The following is a 23539-nucleotide window of genomic DNA, read 5'->3' as shown; positions in this document are numbered from 1 at the left end:
CGGCATTAATCACCCCAAAATGAAGAACTGAGCAGCTACACTCAACCTCCGGAAACACATACAAACATTCATTAAAAGCCAACCATCATTTATATGAAGTTACCTATCAAGTGCTTCTTTAAAGTATTTCCTCTGCACATCAAACTGGAAGACTGTCCGCTCACAATCGGTTGAAGCATTGTCACTGCCCCCATGTTTCTTAAGGAACGCATCAAACCCGTTCTCATCTGGGTACTTCAAACTGCCCATAAAAACCACTGGAACAAAAAATGGCAAAATTAGGAAGATGATATAACGTGTTATTCCTATCTGCAGCTATGACAACCCATATTCAGCACAGCGCAACTGACAGCGGTCGTGCGGTTTGCACGCGCCACTCATCCACTAAACACAGTTATCGATACAAAGATTTTTTTAACCGTGCATATCCTTGTGCTAACACAACATTCCTAGTTATAGCCTTATTAGTACAGAGACCACTGCGTCCTAGTAACACTAAGTACTAGTAACATTGAACACTGAAACACTAGTAACACTGAACGACTGAAAGACTGAAAAGACTCTTGGAGTCCCCGGGAGACGGGGCGCTCCTCCGCTTGCACACTCATTCACACACCCTCCCACCCTTCCCTACGTGGAGAATCCATGCAGAAGCACGCTCGCTGCCCAGAGCGGCTCAGCTCACCATACCACCGCAGCTCCAGCCAAGCACTGACACACTCTCCTTGTCAGGACTGACTCGATAGGTCCCAAACCCAAGAATAAACTGAATTTTAATTTTGGACATCACTTTCGAACGTGAGGTAAAAGAGCATATATGAGATGCCAAATTCCAGGAAACAGATTCAGGTTTGGAATCAGCAAAGCTAAGAAGCAGCCTGAGGACATGGTTAGACGAATGACGATTCCATTGGCAAAAACATAAGTTATGCCCTCAGTAAATGGTTAACAACATTTTACTGCTCGACCAAACAGACCTTTTTAAATGACCTGGGTTATAACACATTTTTTTTTAAATAAAGTTATTTTTAAACACAAAACATTTCATAGATCATGACAACATTAGACAGTGGCAGAACAAAAAGTGCATCTTCTAGCAACAGATTGTGTAGTCTGTGCAATAATTAGTATAAGATGCTCAAACAGACTTAAAACAGCAACGCCTTTTCTAGGCATAATCAGTCTTTAAGTCACGAGTAGATGTCTAGTTGGAAACTTCATGTGGCTTTTGTGTCCATATTACTAATTCACCATTCTTTACTACACAGATAAGCAGTCTATGGCTCCAGGCTAGATATGACTTGCAACTTTACAAGACCAAAGGTAACAAGCTCCCCCTCCACATTTATTGGATAACAGAAAAGCATATGTCAATGCATAGCCTGCCAAAGGGTATGTGACACCACTTCTCATACTGAGCTCCTGACTAACTTAACATAAAAACACTAACTTATCTAACTATTCAAAATAAATTCCAGGGTAGCTGAAATAGGAAATCATACTAAAATGCTACAGAAACTCAAAGCTAGCAGCGCTCATCTTGCACAGAAGTTGGAGAAAATGAAATAGGGGTAGATACGTACTATGTTCCAGGAAGTGCGCTAATCCAGGTAGGTCTTCAGGATCGGAGAAGCTGCCAACAGCAACACACAGGGCAGCTGCAGACTACAGAAAACATAACACTCAGTAAAAGCTGCTTCAATTAATACTTCAAGAACTGCTCCAATAAAGTGACAGAAGTATCAGACATCAGTCAAGACAGACATTCTAAAAAGAAGAGCCACTCTGAATGTCTAATCACAAGGTTTCAGAGCACAAGAAAGCTTTTTGTATAATAATTTTCACTCTATAACTTTAAGTACATACCTGCTTTTCTGTACAACCTCTTTTTCTTGTTTCTTCCTTTTCAGCTAGCTCTTCTAATTCACTGTCATCAGGATCATTGAAATCCTCATTATCTCCATCATTGTCCTCACACTCATCCTCCTCGTCATAGTCCTCCTCATCATAACCTTCTCTGCCATCTTCGATCTCTGCTCCAGAGTCATCATCATCACTTTCCTCTTCAGATTCATCATCATCGTCATCATCCTCCTCCGAAGACAATGCAGATGGGGCACCATCCAGGTTATTCAAATCCGAAATTAAAAGTGCACATAAGCCATTTTGCAGCTTGATATACCTGAAAGAATAATTATTTACAATGACTATCATCATTTCCCAAATATGAATTTTCAAAAAAAAAGTGGAAATTTCTCTATTTTTCATAACAGTTCTATGCTCTTCAACTGAGATTTCCTAATACAAACCTGAGATTAGCTAAAATCATGAGCAGCTTTTTAGTGGAAAAGTAAAAACACGAATCTGTTTCCAACCAACTGAAGTTCTTTTTGTTCCAGTCGCACAGCATTGGCTATTATGGAATTACTATTCATTATTAGCTTAGCAATGTATCACTTTTACAATTTAATTAATTAGTGTCCTGCAGCTATCATAAGCTTTAAATCTATGAAAAAGGCCAAACTCGCATTAAAGTCACATAGTCCAGAGACAGGCAGAGCTCACCCCTCCAAACGAGTTCCAGGCACAGGATTACAAGGCACAAGAGGGAGAGCTGAGGGAGCGGAAATCCAGTACAATCTTTACGTTCTACTTAGGGGTAAATGAACGCTGTTTGCTCTCAGAGCAGACATGGAGCATGTAATCACGACAGCTTCTCACAAGCAGATAGGGCCAAATACCAACTTCCACAGCAAGCCTTTCATAACACATTCAGGCCTCAAGATGTGCAGACGGCCACAGGAACAGGAAAGAAGCAATTCAGAACAGTAATGGAAGCCCTTCCCCTTGTAAGGTTAGGGTATTGACTTGGGCTTTTATTCTTCTCTGTGAAATATTTATGCTATTAGCACCTGGTTAGAGAAAACTTTATATACTCAAGCCAAATTTCCAGAGAATATTACTGAAGTAAGAGGAGCAGCGTAAGTAGCCTATTACATGTGGCAAGCTATCGTAAACACATATTATGTGGCAGAATTAGGAACTTGATCTTTACCTTAAGTAAGCCCCAGAGACTCTATTTTATTTGATTTTATTAATGCTTTCCACAGGAAGGGGACCAATTTATTGGGTAAGTATTAGAACAGATCTCTTCTGAAATCTTAATAAAATACCTGATGGAATATATGGTTGAGTTGCTGTCGTAAAGTAATATATATGTACAGATATATATACACACACACAAACACCCCTCTCCGTCCAGTGCCATTATACAACTTTTCAGAGCAGAGATTGCAAGTATCACTATTTTGATACCATATCTCACACAAATTTCTTGCCAGATCAGAAGCAGACACATTTTGTCACAGCAGCCGCAGGACACCTGGGAGCTTACACTGGCTATTACACCGGCTGCAAAAAGAAAGGAATACTGACTCAAGAAAATATTTAATCCAACATAAATAGTAGTACAATAGGGACAGATGGTGTCTGACCCAGCATGAACCCTGGTGGCACAAAACTAACCCGCAGTCCCATCCCAAGAAGTCTGAGGGAGTACAGTTAAGTTTGTATCAGATCAGAGCTCTGCAGTGAGGTCATGCATTTGATTAGGTAGCAACAGTTTTAAAGCAGTTTTACAGATAAAGTCATATCATAAATATCCAAATAAAAGGCACATTGTGTATTTTACAAACTTATGGTTCCTCAAGTTTCTCACATATCATTTCACTCATTATTATAACTACAAAGTGTCAGTGCTTCCCACCGACAAAAGTATGCACTATTATCAATATTCCAATTCCAAATATGAAATTGGTGTAAGCTTCATTGTTTCACACATAGCTGCAGGCCACTTACTATGACTCTGTAGACCACAGATCAGATTGGAAATAAGCTACGTAGGATATTTCTTTCCCAACTAAATATCATGGGAAAGTATTTGGAGAAGAGGGGTAGAGAGCATATCGTGACGTGAATTAAGCAGCTCTGTGATACAGAGAACATCACACTTCTTGAACTACCAAGTCTATGAAAGAAGCTAAATAACAGATGTTTAATAGCTGTGTTAAGTTTGAGTTATGATCATTCATCAATGGAGGAATAGATAGCATTTACTCTGGCCTAAACTGTCACGATCATTAATACCTGATTTGTGCTGCAAGACTACTGATCAACACAAACCTGATCCAACAAAGTGAAAGCATAATTGCATTATTTTTGTTAAATTAACTATAGTACACAGTGTATAATTTGCAGGGACTACTATAACTAACTGCTGGAGCTACAGATAGTAACTAGATCTGATATAAAAAATCTGGGTCCAAAGTTAATCATCCACACATTCTGAAAGTTTGGAATAGCTAAGTGCATTTGCAACATATGCAGCTACTTGATGAAAAATATGTATCTCATCTGAACACATAACAGGAATCCTAAGAACAGATGTACTGTACTGTCACTCCATGGTGCTTCAGCCTCTGGAGAACTCAAAGCAAGAGCCCCAGACAGCGCAGTCAACATCGCTGCAGCACATCTTCCAGCACATCGTCCTCGCCTCTGTAGACAGCTGTCGCCTTCAGCTTTTCATGCCCCGTGAGGAATATTCACTTCCCAGTGATCAATATGCAGTTGTGGAGGGCAGAGAACAGAACAGTGCTGTTCTTCCAGAAAGGTTTCCATAAAGGTTTAACCAGCTGTATCCAGTAGCTCTTGTTTATCCTTGCCACATAGCTCCATTATACTAACCAAACAGATTATTTCAATTTTTCATTACTCATCCTTAGGCTTGTGGGTGTTGCATATTAACAACAGAAAGACAGCTCCCAGATGCAAGGCAACATTTGAATTAAACAGCTGTTGTAGGCTATCAGATTTCAGTTAAGGAGAATCTAGAACAGTTTAGGTTATACTGAGTAGATGCACCAACTGACATAAGTGTTCTTTACTTTTTCCATGTTTCCGTCCAATGGAAAAGGACAAGTGTAATCAATACAGAGGCACCAAGTAGTACGCAAAACACAGTAAGAAAAATGCAATCACTGAATACAGACAGAAGTAGATATAGTCCAGGTTTTTTTTTTTAGTAGTAGTACACTGGTATTGAGATAAATAAATAAAACTAAATAAAATTCAAATTCTTAAACATCATGGATAGGTTTAAACAGGATTGTTCTGGCATCAAATTATTTCCTTATGTCAGTGATAACTAATTAAATAAATATTGAAATACATATCAGTGTGTGGTAAACACTTAAAAGGAGTTTTAGTTTCCCAAATTACCGAAAACAAACAATACAAGCCCATGAAATTCCAAGACAGGGACGAATTTAAAGAAAACATGCCTTTTGGGAAAGAAAACTCAGTTAAGGTAACTAATCAGTTTTATCTCTGACACACAGCAATATCATGAACAGAAACAACTGATTATGACGACAACCTTTGTCCCAACAAACTCACTTTTGAAAACGCATTCTGCACAGCCTCCATCAGCTCTTCTCTCAAATATTCTGATCATCAAATCAGAGGATAATTTGGTGGAAAACGTTGTATTTTAAGATTGATGACACCAAAAGTACAAATTAAGACCCCTGTAAACGGTCTTCAGTGTACATCACCATGTGCGGACAGAGGGGAGAGAATGTATGCAATATGCATCACCAGATCACTTGCCTTTAAACTTGCTTGGAAGATTTGGAATATAGCTAGTTGACACGGGTATGCTTTAGTTTTAGCAACAGTGAAACTCTACTTTCTAATGGCAATATTGTATTTGTGTGTGTTTTGTGCAAGGCTTACTTGCCATCCATAGAAATCAAAACAGGAAGCCAAAAACCATTTATTTTAAACTGAACATGTTAAGCATGGAAAGCAGGATTTCTGAAAGATTCTGATCTTAGTTTATTCTAAGTTATAAGCAAACACACTCTCCAAGTCGCAACATACTGAGGCAGTTCCTAAGCCTCAGGAAAGATAGTCGGTAACATTGTTTTCAATAGACTCCCCAAGCATCATGTCCTGCTCCAGGTAGTAAAGGTAGGAGTTTCCTAGAGCTGGGAGAATCTCTGTAAAGAACTTGACAGGCAGACAAGCCTCCTGCAAAGTAGCATGAGTATGCGCAGAAGCAGGACAGGCAGACAGAAATTATGAAGATGCAGCAAGGAAGTAGGACAACAAAGAAGAAAGTAATTTTTTTTTCCTAAGCCAACAGGGGCAGTCCTCTTCATGCAGCCAGCAGGGAATTTCACTGTCAACCAATGTCATTGCAAATCCAAAATTCAGCCCAGGATTTAGGCTTAGGGAGACTGCTCACTGGCTGCACAGATCAAATATCATGAAGAATGAAGATTTCACATATATATATGTGTGTGTGTGTATATGTATGTATACACACACACACACGTATATGTACACATATATATATAGGCTGAATAATCTTCTGCCTAACAGAAAAAGCTATCATAAAATCCCTTCAAGAATGACTGCTTGACATCATTCAAGGAGTTCGAGCTCACCAGCGGTTCCCCAGAGAAGGCCGTAAACTCTCTGCCACTCTGGGCTGCGCTTAGGAAAGCCAGCACTTCTCTGCGCTTTCAGCAACGTTACTGGTAAAGTATAAAACTGAAAATGCAGGTAATCTGACAGCATACAAGTAATTTTTGTCTCAAATCATGGACACGTTTCAGTGAAAACTTTAAGACTCATCTAAAATAGGAAGAGTAACAGCCTTCATTTAAAAAAAGGAAAAAAAAAAAAAAAAAAAAAAAAAGCCGGCACGTGGTCTGAAATACCAGTTCAACTGCATTTCACGCTGCAGACAGACACCTTCAGAGGCGGGTTACCTGGAGAGGGCTGCAAGCTAACGATTTAAGATATATCCCTGCACCCAGAGCGCAGAGAGTATCGAAGCGGGGTCTTAGTACAAGCACGCCTGTGCGTGGGTTTTTAAGCCCCGAGCCCCCCGCTTCGTGCAAACCGGACCGCTCGTTTTAACCGGGAAACCGCCCCCGCTCCCCCGCGCCTCAGGAGCGCAGAGAGGCCACGATCCCCCCGGTTACCGAGCCGGGCCCTCTCCGCAGCGACGCCCCCGCCAGGGCCGCCCCCGCCCCGGCCAACGGGCGCGGCCCGGCCGCGCCGCCGCCTCCCTCACCGGTACTGCTTGGGGTCGCTGGGGGACTTGACGATGTCGGGGTCGCCGAGGTTGGCGCCGGGCCCGCGGTCGCCGCGCTCCTCCTCGGCCTCCGCGTCCCGCTGCTGAGGCGAGCGGCCTCTGGCGTCGCGGCCGCCCTCCGCCGGCGGCTGCTGCTGCCCCGCCGGCAGCTCCGGGCAGCTGCAGCCGGCCGCCGCCTTGTTCCTGCCGGGCATGGCGATGGCGGCGGCGGCGGCGGCGGGCACCGGCTGGCTGCGCCCGGCCGCGCTGCGGGCCCGCCCCGCCCCCACGCACGTTACTCGCCCGCTGCGCGCGAAGGCGGCCGCGAGCCTGCGCATGCGCCGCGCGCCGCCACCGCACCGGGCCCGGCGGCCGCTTCCCCCCTCCCTTCCCGGCCGCCGCCGCCTGCGCAGCTTCCGCCGCACGAGGAAGGAACGGTGACGCGCGCCGGTACCTCCCCGCCCGCACCAGTCAGCGCTCGCCGCGGCGCCACGTGGGGCACGCCAGCCAATCCTCGGCCAGAGCTTGGCCGGGCGGGCTCCGATTGGTAGAAAGGATGCTGTGGCGTGGGCGGGTGGGGAGGAACCATTAGTGGGGAGAGATGAAAGGAAGAAGAGCAGCCCCTTTCGGAAATCAGGCTGAGGATAGAAAGGGATAAGAATAGAGACAGAGCTCTGGGGCTCCTCTCTGTGCCTCCCTGATCCGACATTTAGGCCTATCTGTAGTAGTAGATCTTCCCCCGCTCTTGTGTTGGATTAGTCCAAGAGGCGGTGTGGGAGGCCGGCCTGCTCCCTCGGTGTCCTTCAGCTATTGGTCCAAGGAGCTGTCGCTCAGCTATGGCGATCCAATCAAGCAGCACTAAGCTGGCGCGCCCTGCCCCACGAAGAGGGCGGTGCGCCGCGGCGCTGGGCGCCATGTTGTGGCCGTGTGCGGTGCGGCCGGTTGGTCCTTCCCGCCGGGTTCTTCAGCCAAGTCCGGCCCCGCTGCCGGGCCGGGCGTGGGGCGCGGGCGAACGGGCGGCGGCGCGCAGCGTGGGGCAGGCGCGCCGGGGCCAGGCCGCCGGCAGCACCTGTCAGGAAGCCAGATGCCAACCGGATGGAATGAGCCTCGCCAAACTTTGCCCATCCTTTAGGGCGTAAAACGCCTGATCTCGCTATTGATTTGGTAGCAGAACCGCCTGTCAGTTGGTGTTAATTCAACGTTTAAAAGAACTGGAATAAACTTTGGAGTTGTGTTTCAGCAGCCTGTGTTACAGGCGGGTCTTTTGGCTGCTACATGCTCGTTGTGGGCTTCTTGTTTCTTACTCCACGGTCATGTTAGCTTAAAGTTTGGGCTCTTCTTATGGCTCTAAAGCAGAGTCGGGATTGTGATATTCAGTATTCTTACCATGGCCTCATTTTTCCAGTTTACTGAAAAAAAAACTTCCTGCATTTTTCCAGTTTGTGAATCTTGCTTTTTCTGTGCGAAAGTGCAGACGGTGTAGCAGATCATAGCCACTGACACCAGGAATACTGCTTTTGGTTGTCTCTCAGGCACCTCTTTGAAGCTGCCTGTGCAAGCTCTGGAGCTTTTGAGTGATAAATTGGATTTTTCTTTTTTTTTGCCCTTGCATTTATCATGACATCTATTTTGCACTGTTCCGCATTGATTCAAATTTCTGCTAGTCTTGTCAGCGCTGGTAGTTATTTTGTGTGTGTGTCTTAAGTCTACATTGACTGCAAGAGAGATGCTGAAAGCAAAGTTGAGGGGTCAGAGGCTAATACAAATGAGAAGGTCTCTCTGAGAGATACAAGGAAGGTTTTTTCTTTTTTTTTTCCTTTCTTTTTAGCGAGCTTCTGCCAGCATTTTCCTGCTTAATTTCTCCACGAGATGGAAGCCGAGAGCCATCTCTAACCCAAAGCTTACTTTACCGTACAGCTTTTCCTTCAAAACTGTGCCTCAGGGCTGTAGGCGATTCTGCAAGTAACATAGAGAACATGTCAAGAGCAATCAGCTGTCTGTCTTTTCGCAGTCTAGTGCTCCTTTCTTTTTCATCCAGTAACTATACTTTTTATATCATTATTAACAGTACCTTCCTGGGCCACTGTCAAATGGAAGGCTCAGTCTTCTTTTTTTTTTTTCCTCTTTTGTGTCTTTCTTGAAGATGTTTGTGCAAGCATGTCTGTTATTTCTCGCTAAATTCTTGTCTCACATTTTGCCATTACCTTTTATAAGTTAATATTTGTACCTGTTGTGATGGATTTATTGATGATATTGAAATCATCTGTATAGTACTCAAGACATAGGAAGCAAAGGCTTCCTCTCTATTCATTTCCACCTTTTAATGCAAACATAAGGAGGTGCCAAATATCTCTCCATAAAGATGCTTGTGTATTTGATAGAAGTGATTGCGTGCAATGATTTTTTTCATTCAAAATAAACCCTGCAGGATTCCTGCTTCCAATAGTAGATTTCTCCACGTACACAATGTAGGGCAGATGAGAATTTCTAAGTATCTTTTTCACTTCAGAGCATTCTGCCATGGAGGTTCTTCCTAGGCTATGCTGTAAAGAGCAATTCTACCTGTCTCAGCTTGCTGGAATACAGCTGTATTCTTAAAGAAGAAAAAATTTCATCTCATTGGACTGGGACACTGAGCGGACCACAATTACATTGGGTAGAAAAGGGGAAGAAGGTAGAAAAAGCAAGTAAAACAAAAGAATCAAAATTTTATTTGTTCTGAAGCAGTTTTTTTCTTTTATTATCTAGTTGCTGAGCTGCAAAATCATTATTTGCACTGATGAGGGCTCCTGTACTCCCATTATCCCATCACAGTTCAATTACCACTCCCTACTGCAGAAATTATTCCTTCTTGCAAGGTACACGAGTTTTCCTAAAACCCACTTCTGCTACAACTGAAACCCAACACTGCATGTTTATGGGTCAAAATAACCTTCTGTTAAATCTTTATACTGATTCTTGATTGCTGGACTCAAAGACCATTCTACTGCCAAAAAAGTCCAAGTAATTTGATCTACTTTAAGAGCACTTTCTAAGAGCTCTTACCCATCCAAAAGATTGGCTGATGTTAGTAATACAGCTCATGCAAGCTCTTTGGCCACATTCAGTGACTACATTTCTCTTTATTTTGCAGCTTCAGGGGTATAAATACAATAAGCACATTTCTAGCACTGCACAAACTTCATTTTCAGTACTAGATCATAAACACCCAAAATAGGTCACAGTAAAGACTTCTGAAAGCAACATACAAACAAACTCTGTTGCAAAGGGATCACTCCTTCAGCACAATGAATTCAAATTACATCAATGTGGTAGGATTCTTCTCCAGATTTTTTTTTAAGCTATTACACTTGAGACATGACAGAACAAAATTACAAAAGCATTTGCGGATGTCATGATCCTGTAAATTATAGTGCAGTGGGCAGATACTCGACTCCACTTTCTGACACCAGAAAGTCTCTTCAGCCAGATGAGTTCACAGGCCTGAAATAAAGCTGTAGAACTCTTCTCAAATTTGCACCTAAAGACAGCAAACGTCTCCCAGTATCCACCTGATCTACACTTACAGGTGCATTTTGCAGTCACTGTTTGGAACTGTATGATCATAAGCAAAGGCATGCAGTCTATGCAACTTCACAGATCTGCAGAAGTAACATCTCCGTGTATTTCAGAGGTTAACACGCATTGAGTTCTTCACACAACAGTATACAACAGCCTTAATTTGTATACAACAGTCTTAATTTTAGAGATTTTTTTGAAGTCTGAAAGTATGTTATATTGTGCAAAAATTATCCCTCCTTGAAAAGAACAAAAATATATCCATTGATTAACTATGAAATGATGTCTATGCTCTTTTACTCGTTTTTGTCATTTTCCATTTTAGTTTTTATAATCACATCTTCCTTTTTTTTTTTTAAGTTATAATCTTGTGATTGAATTCAAAACCAGAAGAATTAGCATCATTACACATGTTCCTCTCTGTGACTCAAAAGAGAGCCGGGCAGGCATAGCCTTAGGATGACCCCAGGAGGGATCCCCTGGTCCATACCACTAAGGAACTGAGGAAGGCACATGGGAAGTATGATCTTTCCCTGGAACCAGCTGGCATGAATTATCTGTTGTGTTACTTTCTGTGCATCAGAATGATTTTGATTCACATCAAGATGAAGCAAAAGTATTTAAAGAAAAAAAAAAAAAGGATGCAACTCCCATTCCAGAACAACAGTTAACCCAGAAGTCAAAGCCTCAACTCTGCCTCACTCACGTGACTTAAGCTTTAGTCTCACGTTCATGAAACGTCTTGCTGAATCTCTTCTACTACCTTGGATGAAATACTCAAATTATTAGAAAAGCTTCAGGCTGCATCCTCCCCATTTCAAGTGAGCACTGTCTGGGGGCTTCTGAATCTGTTCCTCGCTTTCTGTCTTTCCAGGTGATATTTAACTGATTATATACAAAAGAGCAGCAAGTCCCTGTCGCAATGAGGCCAAATAAAGCTTTGAACTTCCATGCCTTGCATGCTCACTCTTGGGTCTCTCACCTTGGGTTGGAGTCTCCTGTCTGTCTCCTCCTTCTTCCCCGAGTTGCTGTAAGACACAGGTACACTGTTGTCAAAAGTTTGCTAATTGACAAACTAATATAATCTAACAACCAAACTCCCTGATCTGATTTATTAAAAGAGAAAAAATAGTATCAATTTTGCACAGATTTCTGCTGAATTCCAAGTCTTAGTGCAAAAAGGTACCTTTCAACACATGCTTGCTCAAGCAGCTCTCCTGAAGGGATGATATGCAACAAGTTTTGCAAGGGAGCTTATATCCTTACGCTCTCCCATTATGTATGACCTACGGTTCTTCCTCCTGTTGTAACGTGCTTGTTCCCCTAGGTACTGTAGTGTGCTACAGAAATATACTAAGCCTCACAATCAAATCAGTAATTTTCGTCCCTTGCAATAACCAAAAGTCCTTCCAAACGCATGTTTTGTAGTAGCCTGACTGAAACGGTAAAGTTTTTTTTTGGAGATGGATTTTTATTATTTAACTAATTAGTTCTCTAGAGAAGAGCTATCTCTGTTTGTACAAAACCTGGGCACAGTGAAGTCTGATCCTCCAAGAACCACCCTCTAAGGTACTACTCTATGATAAAATGTTAAATAAAAAAGGTGTTATAATTGATAGTTCCTCAGTGCTTCTGGTTGAGAGTGATAGTATTTACTACTGCTCACATTTTTGCTCTAGATATTTTGATTTGAGATACTGCTAGTCCAAGTTTTACAGGCAGATTTTACCTCCAATGAAGCATGTGACAGCCACTTCCTCATTTCCTTCATCCTGCAATATATCCACCATCAAGCTGTTGATTAGAGAGTGGCAGAGGGCAAGTCCTAACCTACAAAACTAAAAACTGCAAGATACAGGGGAAAAGCTGCCAGATAATCAGCTCTTGTCGCTCTAGAAACAAAGGATGAGGCATAGCAAGGTGCTGAACAGAGCAACACTCTTGTGTTTCTTGCTCTTGTTGAAGTAAAGCTCTTTCTGCAGTAAAAGAATTTATAATTAAAAATGCAATATTTTCTGTGGAAATAACATTTGCAACACTATACAATTCTTCTTCAACATAATTCACACATTAACACTAGATGCACTTACAATATTTATTCAGAATTTTGTTAAATTATTGGAGGAAGAAATATATAATATTAAGCACTCTGGGACATTAAACATACATACCAGTTTCCTATAACAGAGACTTCTGCCTTTGCACTACATGATAAAGCACCACCACAAAAGAAAAGAGAAAATTTAATCAGGAAAGGAGAGGGACATTTCTCAGAGAACGGTTACTAACAGGAGCAGTTCTGCTGCAAAGGGGGTGGGTTGTCTGTGAGTCGCATGCTCCTTCCAGAAGTGCCCCTGGAAGAGTCGGATTCTAAACTTTCTGACATCTTTTCACAGATTATATCCACAAGACGCTCAAACACCTGTCTTACGTTGATGTTTTCTTTGGCACTGGCTTCAAAATAATCAAAACCTGCGAGAAAAAGAGCAAAAAGTCAATACAAACTGATGATACGGAGATAATTTTTAAAATACCAATTTTTTCAAAACTCATCTTAAGAAAACCTTCCAAGGAAGCAAGACATCAGACAATTCTTAAGCTCAGTTGATTCTCACAGCCTCAGAATACTGAACAGAAATGCTTCTAAAATCTGTCAAGCCTCAATAGGGGTCAAAGGCAGAAATGGATCTTTACCATAACTTTGGTAAATACTTCTGCAGACATTACAGATCTGAATAAACCCAGGACAAGGGGTCAAATTCTCCCACTTCTATCAGTGAAGAATTCCTTGTGCTGCAGTTGCAGGATGACACTGAATAACTACGCTGTATGTGCGGAGAGGCCTTCCTGTGCTCCAGGGGCCCTTACCAGACCACGCCAGGTGTACACTAAGAACCATTACTGCTGTCTGGTAACAGTAAAGATCAGGAAGAAAAACATAGGACTGTGAATCAGATGATCTTGACTGTATTCCTTCTGCTGACCAGCTTCTGTGCCTGTGGGCAAAATGCTTTGCTTCTTTGGGTCTGTGTTTTCCCCATCCTTTCTTTGTTTAGATAGAAAACTCTTCAATGATAACTACTTCTACAACACGTATCGTGACAGGGCACCAATTCTGACAACAGCCTTTCAGCACTGCTGAATTACAAATGTTCGCCTCCTCCAGAGTGATTTCAGTCTCCAGTATGCAGACTGCAGCTAGAGGCTGTCTACGGAATATGGACACCCAAGCACTGACCCTTTTGACCAGAAAGCTGCAAGGCTGGAGTTGCACCAAGGTGTGGATGACATAAGGGCTGTTGCCTGCTGCCTCCAGCTGACACCCAGCATTACACAGCAGCAGCCTCCCTCTCACAGAGGGGCTCAAATCCCTCCGAGAGGAGCTTTGCCTCTGCCAGCAGCAGCGCGCTGAACTGTGAAGCATTACCTGTGCTGTTTCGGCCCACACAGTTCTTAATCTTTCTATCCCCAAGGGCCTCAAAGATCAACCATCATTTAAACTGCTGTTGCTTCTGTTCCACCAGCTATTTTATTGCCAACTGCAAGAACTCAAGTACCATACAGAGAGTTTATTTTGAAATAAGCTGTATTCTATTGTGATTCACTTTGGGAGCACTCTGCACTGCATCAGTTTTCTTTGATTCTGACATAAACCAGGGAAAAGAGAAGTATTTTTAACCAATTAGTCTATCATTGCTGTTAGATGTAATCATGGCTCTGTGTGAGATAACAAATACACATCTATCCTATTCTATCGCTTTTTAAAAATCATGAGATAACATATAAAATGATAATGCAAATGTTTGCCTTATTACTAAATAAGAACTGCTGTCATGTACTAGAGAAGTGTTCTGTCTAGCCTCTTTGCTATCTTTGATGGTGATTAGGAATGCACGTAAAAGGCACAAGAAGTCAGATAGCAGAACTAAGAAATGTATCAGTCCAGCATCTGTTTAGCTTTTGCTGTGACTGAAGTTGTTTTGGTTTAGTTCACATTCAGACCAGTAATATTTTTTTAACTAGACTTGAAAACTTAACATTTTAAAATGGAAAGGAGTCATGGGATGGAATATATTCTTCAGGATTTCCTAGAAGGCTCATAGTCAAGTGTTCCTACTGTCAGACCAAAATTGTTATCCTGAAAACATTAAAAAGGTCTGACCCTGAATTCTCTGCATACCTAAAAAATAAGATAACTGCATTAGAGTAAGCAATGTAAATGCTTCTCTTCAATCAAACACTGATCAAATATCATATCCCCAACAATTTTAGTACCACTACACAAAGTTAGAGAAACGTATTATAAACTTTATGTGAAATGCTATGATGAAAGGGCAGAAAATTTTGAAGTGTCCCACACAAAAGATTCAGATTCTAGATGCCATATTTAAACAACAGGATGAATGATTTGGGGGGGAGGGGAAGAAGAAAAACATCATGAGTCTAGATAAGAGTAGCAGCTCCAGTAAAATGTTGCTATATGATTCTGGACAAATTTTCAATCACTAACAGTTAAATTACTCCTGTAAAATATATGAGTACGCATGCATTCCACAACTGTTTTTTTGAGATTTTACAAAACAGGAATCTAGTTTATTCATATTTTCAAGAAGAAATCAAATTCTGATATTTGAGAAACAGCCCATAAAAGACTTCGCAATTTAACTATGTCCTTATTTACTGTACTAGTCTTATATGTAAAGGATTATTATTATTACAATAATAATAATGGGAAATGAAAGTTTTTAGTATCAGTATTTCCTCATTATTGGTTTATCATGACAGAATCTCAAAGCCCCAGTCAGGAATGGGACCCTTTTGCTCTTATCTCTTTGGAACAAAGACATCTTTTAGTTCATACCATAAAAGTCCCTAGCATTCTTTCTCCTGGTCTCTAAATAGGGTTTCTAAACCTTCCCTTAATACAAACAACATCTGGTGAATACTCATATTCTATAGGTTTAGCCATAACTGGTGATTTGATCAAGGTCATACTTTAAACTATACCAATGTATATAGTGTATACTGGGACTCCACAACTCCCATTTTAACAATACATTATGCTCCCTCCAGTTATTGACTTAAGAATTGAAGACAGTATGGGATTTTATAAATTTGGGGATTATGGTGATTCCTCGAAGTCTGCTAAGAATTGCTACTCTTAAAAAACTAAATATATATTGTCATATGGTCACTGTAAGGGTCTTCACTCTTAACTAAAGTCAATTTTAACAAGACTTCCTTGTAGCTGCGAATTCTTAAAAGAGATATAGTTAAAGCTTAATACAGAAGCCATGATTTCATATTAAAAAGCTAACATATGCTTTGATACATAACAAAAGAGTGATAAATAAATGAGAAACTGGAATCCTATGTCTTGCTGTTTATTCTAAAATCTTCATTGCAAACCCAATTTCCTCTCAATGAAAACATTTTGCTCCTTCTATCTCATATCAATAAGGTAATGGCATTACTCTACCTGGATAGGGAAGCCTAGCATAGTTTTAATATATATTTTACTCAGCTCTAAAGAATCGTTTATAAGCTTTCTGTTTTATTAAACAGTTGCAGCATTTTTTTTCTTCCATGAAAGCAACTTTTGCATTCTAAAAATGACTAAATGGTACCTTAGAGGTCTGGAGACAAGACTATGTTCATGAAAACTTTTTCTCTTTTCCTTCAGTTAAGCTAAAATAAAGCTATTCTCTCCAAACAAACTTTATCTTTCTTACATCCTCAGACATTAGCATTACAGCTACAACAACACTACAAGAAGATGGTACAAGAAGCAATGTAAAGTGTCTAGCTAGAATATATATTAATCTTCTTAGTAGTGATGCCATTGAGTTATTTCTGATGGAAGAACTTTTTGCTGTACAAATTAAAAGGAACACCTTATAAAGAAGAGAGGAAGGGAAAAAAAATTTACATGTACCTAGCTGATCAGCCAGATGTTTCCCTTTCTCCAAAGGGACAATTCTTTCATCCTCCATGTCACATTTGTTTCCAACCAGGATCACTTGTGCATTGTCCCAAGAGTAAGTCTTGATTTGTGTGGCCCTACAGCAGGACAAGAAAGATGGTCACTCTCCATCAGTAGTGCCAAAAGACAATCATATATTAAGTATGAAAACAAATACCAATAAACACAACATGCACACCCAAAGACAGGTATATTAAAAAATAAATGGCCAGCCTTTCACATAAAGCAAGAATGCCACCAGTGTAATTTATAGTGCCATTCTATTTCATTACGCCTTAACTTTGTACAACAATAAAGTTCCTTCTTAAGACTCAAATGTTTTAAAGATCTTGGAAACCAGACAAAAAGCTGAACTCAATTCTTTTTTTAAGGTCTAAGGGGGGAAAAGCATTCTTATAAAGTTCATTCTCCTACAGCTGTAATCTGTCAGAGGCACTACAATCATTATACCTCTTAAGGATTTGGTCTTTATACAATACATACTAGATTTACAATTTCTTGTAAAGTATATAACAACAACAATTTAGAGTGGGCAAAAAGATGGTTGTTTGCTGTAATAAATCTGCTGCAGAGTTTTACTAATGCTACAAGAAATTGTATATTGAGTCAAACATAGATGGAAACACCAAAACATCTTTGCTTGAACAGAAAACTGCTATGGAGACTGAAAATTGCCTAAAAACATGGAAACAATTGCTAAAAGGAAACAGATTTACCAACTTGGGAAGAAACATGTGCAAGGTAACGTTTTGTGAACTAACAGACACAGCTAGATCAAGTGATAAATAAGTGACAAATGCTAACATCAGTATTGGAGTTATCAAGCACACGGGGTGTAAGCAGGAGTACCAAGGAGGACCTCTACTGCTCTCCATGACTCAGGTGCTGTCACTGGAGTGGAGCTGGCTGTGGAGCCCAGGACACTCGGCCTCATATTTGGCACCTGGCCTTTCTATAGATTTTCTACGACAAAATTGAGGAGTTTCTTTTCCATTTATCCCAAGACACCTCAGTGAGGTGTCACACAGCTAGCAGTAGGACAGTACTAGCTTGGTAACGGTCATTGTCACCCATTTTTCAGGCTGGCCCAAGCTATTTTATCTTCCAATTCTGCCTTTCAAGACTCCTGCCTTCCCAAAGGCAATTAGACTGTTCTGCCAAGAACCACCTACCCAGTCCTTTTCCACCCCTCCTCCAAATACTGCTCCAGTCCATTCTTTGTCCCTACAACTCCATATAGGACATCCTAGTTTCAGGGATGAAGAGAAAGGATTCCCCTCAGATTTTTACTCCTGATAAGTTTGCTTGAACTCCCCTAACAACAAGCAATTCCTTCACTTTTGAATTAGCAGCAGACTCTAGCTCTGATCCACTAATAATAATTTTTAATTAGTTTTGAGTTGCTTACTTGCCTTTGCCATATAAAGCAGCTGGTCACATTACGCCATGGTATCTGTGAAACAGGGGGTCATTTCACTGTGCAAATTGCCTTGAAGAAGCACATGTGCTTTCCAGTGGTGAACACAAGCCTAAACCAAGCCCACTGCACAAGCCCAACCTCGCACCATAAAATGCAAACATAAAAAAGGATTTTGTGCAGTGAAACTCAAACTTTCTAGAAAAGCACTCACTCCAACTGCAATTTTGGCTCCTCCACTTTCACCTTTTTGAGTGCCCCCATGCAGACTACACTTACAAGAGCTACTATGAGTCAGTGATCATATTGAGAAATTCCACAGTGGAGTTTCTCAAGGCTCACCACAGAAGCAGGTGACCTTAAAAATGGACAGAAAGCCCATGGAGGTGAAATCTTCCCACTCTCCCTCTATAGGCAACGGTAAAAAAGTCTCACTGGGTTGAATTCAAACACCTACAGTCAGGCTCCTGTTCTGACCCACTTCCTCTCTTCAGGTAACATTTTTTCAGCACTGAGGGGGGTCATACGAGGACATACTGCCAAATCTTAGCTGTCTTCACAGAATTACATGCAAAAAGCACCAAGATCTCCCACAGAACCTCATCCTTCTCCTCAGCTGTTTTGAACAAGCTAGTGAAAGCCCTCCCTCCCAGAACACTGCCATTTACACTTAGTATTGGGAATAATAAGTCCTTAATAAAGCAGAATGTCTAAAAGTTTATCCCTGTTCAAAAAGAATAGCAATAAATTTCCAGGAAAGACAAATGGAAGGAAAAAAAAGAAGAAAAAGAAGCTTGTGTAACTGAGATGTTTCAATAACTGTCAGAGTAGTATAATACGAACACTGGAAAAAATATCTGTATTTCTGTGACATGATAACAATGTCATCTCCTATTTGTGCTGAATTCCACAAATTTATGATGAAGCACGATATTATTGCTTCGTGCTCGGGAGAAAATAGTCTCAGGTTCACAGTTACATGAATGTATCAACAACCTAATTTATAGATTCACCTTAAAATAAATACAACTAATTATTTGTGAACTCCGCTGTTACTTAAATCTAAGTTCAATTTAACCAATTTTTCTTTCCCTTCTATGAAATTGCCTTGATTGTCCAAAGCAGAATTTCCAAAATGTTTCCTATTTACTTTACAGTATCAAATTCTGAGTTTACTTCAGTTTTATTACAATTTCAAATGAGGTGTAAAACACTAATTTATCTACACAGAAAACTGTCAAGCCAGGGTCATATATTAGCAACCAAAGGAGCCTATGAGAAAATCTAGAAACTAGCCTAAAAGCCATAAAGCTCATTTAACACTCTCACTCACCTTACAGGGAAGGTATCTTATTAGTCAACCAAAATAAGAAGTTTTTTTTTCAAACACCAGGTAAAATCTACTTTTTTTTTTTTTTTTTTTTTTTTTTTCTATTTATGCCTTTTCTTCCAAAATGACCTGACAGTACTCTTGACACATTGGGGTAAGGAGAATATGTCAGATCTGTTATATCTTCCCCAGTGAAAGAGCAAGAAAGCAGGCCACATCCTAAATATTGCCAAATGCATTAAACTTTCTCAGCTGCTTTAAGATAACCGTCATGAATTGGGGTGATCCATGCGAATGATAGAAAGACTGTATCTCAGGTTTACAGACTATCCAAGGAAATTGTCTAAATTCCTAATTTACAGGTACTCATGAAAGAAGTACCTTTAATTGGTTTAGCTGAAATATTTTCAGAGTGATGGAAAGCAAACAAGGATGTCCACTCATAAGAAGGGTTTGGTAGAAAGATCACCCAAGAAAGGACCAGTATGGAAGATACTCTCATTTCCCAAATGGACAGGTATGGCCAGAGCCATACAGTCACATTTGCACGAGCCAGAGATAAGAGGTAAGGCACACCATACACACTGGTGGCAGTTTTAGAGCAGACATTGGAGCTCGATGAAATGCTTGGAGAATAGCAAGGCTACTGAACACAGTCTTGGAGAGTTTCTGAGCTAGAGAAAGGATATAAGCTTTAAGATGCTAGAGGGGTCAGGAAGAGAACTCCCTTCACCAGCAGGGAGTCGGCTTTGTGTGGACTGCAGTCCTGAAATTCCAGGATAATTATGAATTTTGATATCTCTGCTCCCCCCCTAGGAGCTCAATGGAAGAAAAGCATTTGTTATGGGTGAAAGCTTACTTGGAGTGCTACGGCTCTGGTTCAGGAGTTTGTTCATGCTTTTAGCTTGTTTTCTGTAGGGAACTCTGTGGGAAGAGACGGTACAAGAGAAAGCAGTGAGATGGGCTGATGCTCACATTGACAGGCTGCTTACACAGCATCTTAGAAACCTGGATCACTGAACTGCCACAGGCAGGGCACCAGCAAGAAGGAACGTGCCTTAGCCTGGAGAATGCCCTACTGTAAAACATGCAGATGACTGCCGTTCACCAACTTGAATCATCATGAGGTTCTGTGAACGGGTGCAATTTTAGGAGCTAGGAATTATGCCCTCGTGGGAAATTCTTATCAGCCAAGGGGAAGGGACTGGGATGGCCAGCGGCCGAAAGGAAGGGGTACCACTTTGTATTTGGCTTGCTGATGATTCTTTTGACACATTCTCCTAAGTTTGGCTGTATTTGCTTAGTGATCCCAGCCCCTTGATCACATGGCAGGTGAGTTAGTGCAGAGGTTTAAAATAAACTTTTTGGTTTTAATAAATATATGTTGAGGCAAAATACGATGAAACCATGCTTATCCATTAACTTGCCCCAGGTTAGCTTGGAAATACACTTAATTAAATCAACTTAAGATGGTGCATAAAGAAAACCTGAGGAAAGTTTAGAAAAGACCTATTACAATATCTGTTCCCTCAACCTGAGAGCATAGCATTCTTTTTTTATTTCATTCCAAATTCCATATAAATACAGTTTCAAAATATTAATTCCAACTTTTTTACATGTCTGTCTCATACACAGACTATTAAATATGCAGGGACGTGGGCAACCCAGTTAACTATCCTTTTTATATGTTTGCACTGAAAATATCTGAATGTAAAGATCCTTGAAAAATAAGCTCTTTTTCCTTACAAAAGCTTAAATCTTTTATCCTCATTATTTCCAAAAATATTCATCAGATTCCATAGAAAGAAATTAACATGAATCAGATGAAATTGTGTCACTCAATTTAAAAACATTTAGCATTTGTTCAGGGTTTTTTTTTTTTTCTTTTTACGGAAATATATTTTCATTTTTTAAGGACATTTAGCTGGCTTCGCTCTGTAGCTCACTATACTGGTCTCATCAGTAGCTTACTGAAACTTTTCATGGCAGAAAAACACTGAAATTCACACATGCCATTTTTAAAACAATCAGAAATTATCAGGAAGATTAACAGTTTCCTTACTGGATTTAATTCATGTCAGCTCGTAAACAACTCTGAGTACTTCTGATTTATTCTCAGTGTCTCAAATGACAGCCAATCTGTTGCATCATGCTGCATTTATGATAAATGTTTAACTTTACGGTATTCTTTCTTTATTTACTGTACCTAGCCACTGGAAAAAAAAAACAGACTAACATGACACTTAAGAGAGAAAGGATGCATCACAATTGCTGCTGCTCCATCGTGTCTCAAACACTGAACAGAAGCACTGCAAGAGCACTAAGCCTCCCTGTTTATCATTAAATGCACTGGTACACTTGACTTGAAGAAAGGACTAGGCTAACGGAGATGAAGGCTCTGAGCTAAAGGAGCTTTTGTTAGGCTCAAGTAGTAGACACTTATTTTCCAAGAGGGTACGTTTCTTGACTGAGGAGCAGATCTATTATAATGTTTTTTGCAACATAACTGTAATGGTCAAAAAAACCCAGACATGTTGCTATGCTTGCAAATGTCAGGGGCTGATATAGCTATGTCAATAAAAAACAAAAGCTTTTTTTCACATTTCTTGTCCCTTTGGAAGTACAGAAAACAGCTTTGCAGAACAGGAAAAAAGCATCTCTCACATGCATCACCCACTAGAGGACTCTGCTGACACAGCTGTGCTGCCATAGCCAGACTCATTATCTCACCTCCTGTAGATGAGTTTCAGAAAGGCAGGAAATGGGCTACCACAGGCCCATTATATCTGCCCCGCTGGGTTATTTGGGCTCAGAATCCTAAAATTGATGGTCAAAAGGATTCCCGACACATCAAGTAAAAATCAACTGTGATGGTTCACCTCTGTCCTTTGGCTGACAAGTTCCTCTTAGCACAGACATTCATGCAGCCCCCGTTGCAAAGGAAGACATGAAGTTAAATACACAAAGCTGACCTTTCCTTATTCCTACACTCTTGCACCACGGCCTACGGCAGAACTGATGTTAGACCATTTCTGATATAAAGTTTCAGGTTAAAGGTCACCCCTGCAAACTTTAAAACAGAGTGGCTTATAGATTGAAATTTGGCATATTTAACTGAAATGTTGCATGTGTTTAAAAAGGTTGACATTTGTCTGAGCTATGCTTTTCCAAAAGATCTGAGGAAACACCATATTAATCTTTTATGCCTATATACACTTCAAACAAATCAGTGTGACTCATTATCTTATCTTCATTGTATTAGATTTTGGAAAACATGGCAAAGCACATAGAACAAAAACAGTTTGAAAGTTAGAGGCACATAAGATAAATCCGTGTTAAATTTGGATTTGATAAAATGTCAAGCCAAATATCCCCTACACATTGACTGATTTTTAGAAATAATGGGCACAAAGCCAACAGCCCTAAGTTGTCTCTGCCCCTGTATTTTGCATTCATTTCTGAAGACAGGTAAAGTCAACTGCTTTTAAGAGCAGTACTTACAAATGGCATAAAATTTAGAGAAAAAAAATTTGAAAGGAGCTCTTCTCTGATGGAGACAGCATGTTAATGATCTGCATTTGTAAAATTCATCAACAATTTTTTTTTATAGTTAAGCCAGAATCTTCTTCCTCCCAAAATTTCCATGAACCACCTCTCCCAAGCCCTTCATCATTCCTTGTTTTGATACCACTGCAACCCCATGTGTTTGCTGACTGGCTGGCCAGCAGACATAATAGTGGTCAGCTGGCCACTGTTAGCCGCAAAGGATAACAGCTGAATTTTCTTTATTTTTCTCTATGCAAGAGTGCTCCTTTTAGACACTTCCTCTCCCCAGTCACAGATTTTCACCAAATGTTTGAAGCTATCTTTGAGACTTTCGGTCCTTTCCTAAATTTTGTTAGGCTAGTAAACCTAGTTATTGGAGAGGAACTAATAGACAGACAGACAATTAGATGAACAGTGTGATATTATATATCTTGTCTCCTCATGAAACCAAGCTAAAAATATTCATAGTTTAGTGAAATTTATTGTCCCCTAGCTCTTAGGGAAAAATCCCTTTGCAGGCACATGCAATTAAAAGAATAGTGACTCCACTTGAGCTTG

The 23539-nt window shown here is 40.6% G+C and overlaps 2 protein-coding genes across 4 annotated transcripts in view; both read right to left on the bottom strand.

Moving 5' to 3' along the window:
* NRDC (nardilysin convertase) overlaps window positions 1–7485 on the bottom strand; it is a 31821-nt gene extending 24336 nt beyond the window's left edge. Inside the window, exons 1-4 of the mRNA XM_062581855.1 lie at window positions 7148–7485; window positions 1867–2182; window positions 1584–1665; window positions 104–257 (exon numbers count right to left, since the gene is read on the bottom strand). Of these exons, the coding sequence (XP_062437839.1) occupies window positions 104–257; window positions 1584–1665; window positions 1867–2182; window positions 7148–7485 (890 nt within the window). The remainder of the gene's footprint in view (window positions 1–103; window positions 258–1583; window positions 1666–1866; window positions 2183–7147) is intronic.
* Window positions 7486–12793: 5308 nt separating this feature from the next.
* RAB3B (RAB3B, member RAS oncogene family) overlaps window positions 12794–23539 on the bottom strand; it is a 61776-nt gene continuing 51030 nt past the window's right edge. For all 3 annotated transcript variants that reach the window (XM_062580858.1, XM_062580857.1, XM_062580856.1), the window contains exons 4-5: window positions 16641–16765; window positions 12794–13177 (exon numbers count right to left, since the gene is read on the bottom strand). In XM_062580858.1, coding sequence (XP_062436842.1) covers window positions 12990–13177; window positions 16641–16765 — 313 coding nt within the window. In that variant the 3' untranslated portion in view covers window positions 12794–12989. The remainder of the gene's footprint in view (window positions 13178–16640; window positions 16766–23539) is intronic.

The sequence above is a fragment of the Rhea pennata genome, chromosome 8, assembly GCF_028389875.1.
Source record: "Rhea pennata isolate bPtePen1 chromosome 8, bPtePen1.pri, whole genome shotgun sequence".
NCBI classification, from domain to species: domain Eukaryota; kingdom Metazoa; phylum Chordata; class Aves; order Rheiformes; family Rheidae; genus Rhea; species Rhea pennata.
This window is presented reverse-complemented; position numbering and strand designations above follow the sequence as displayed.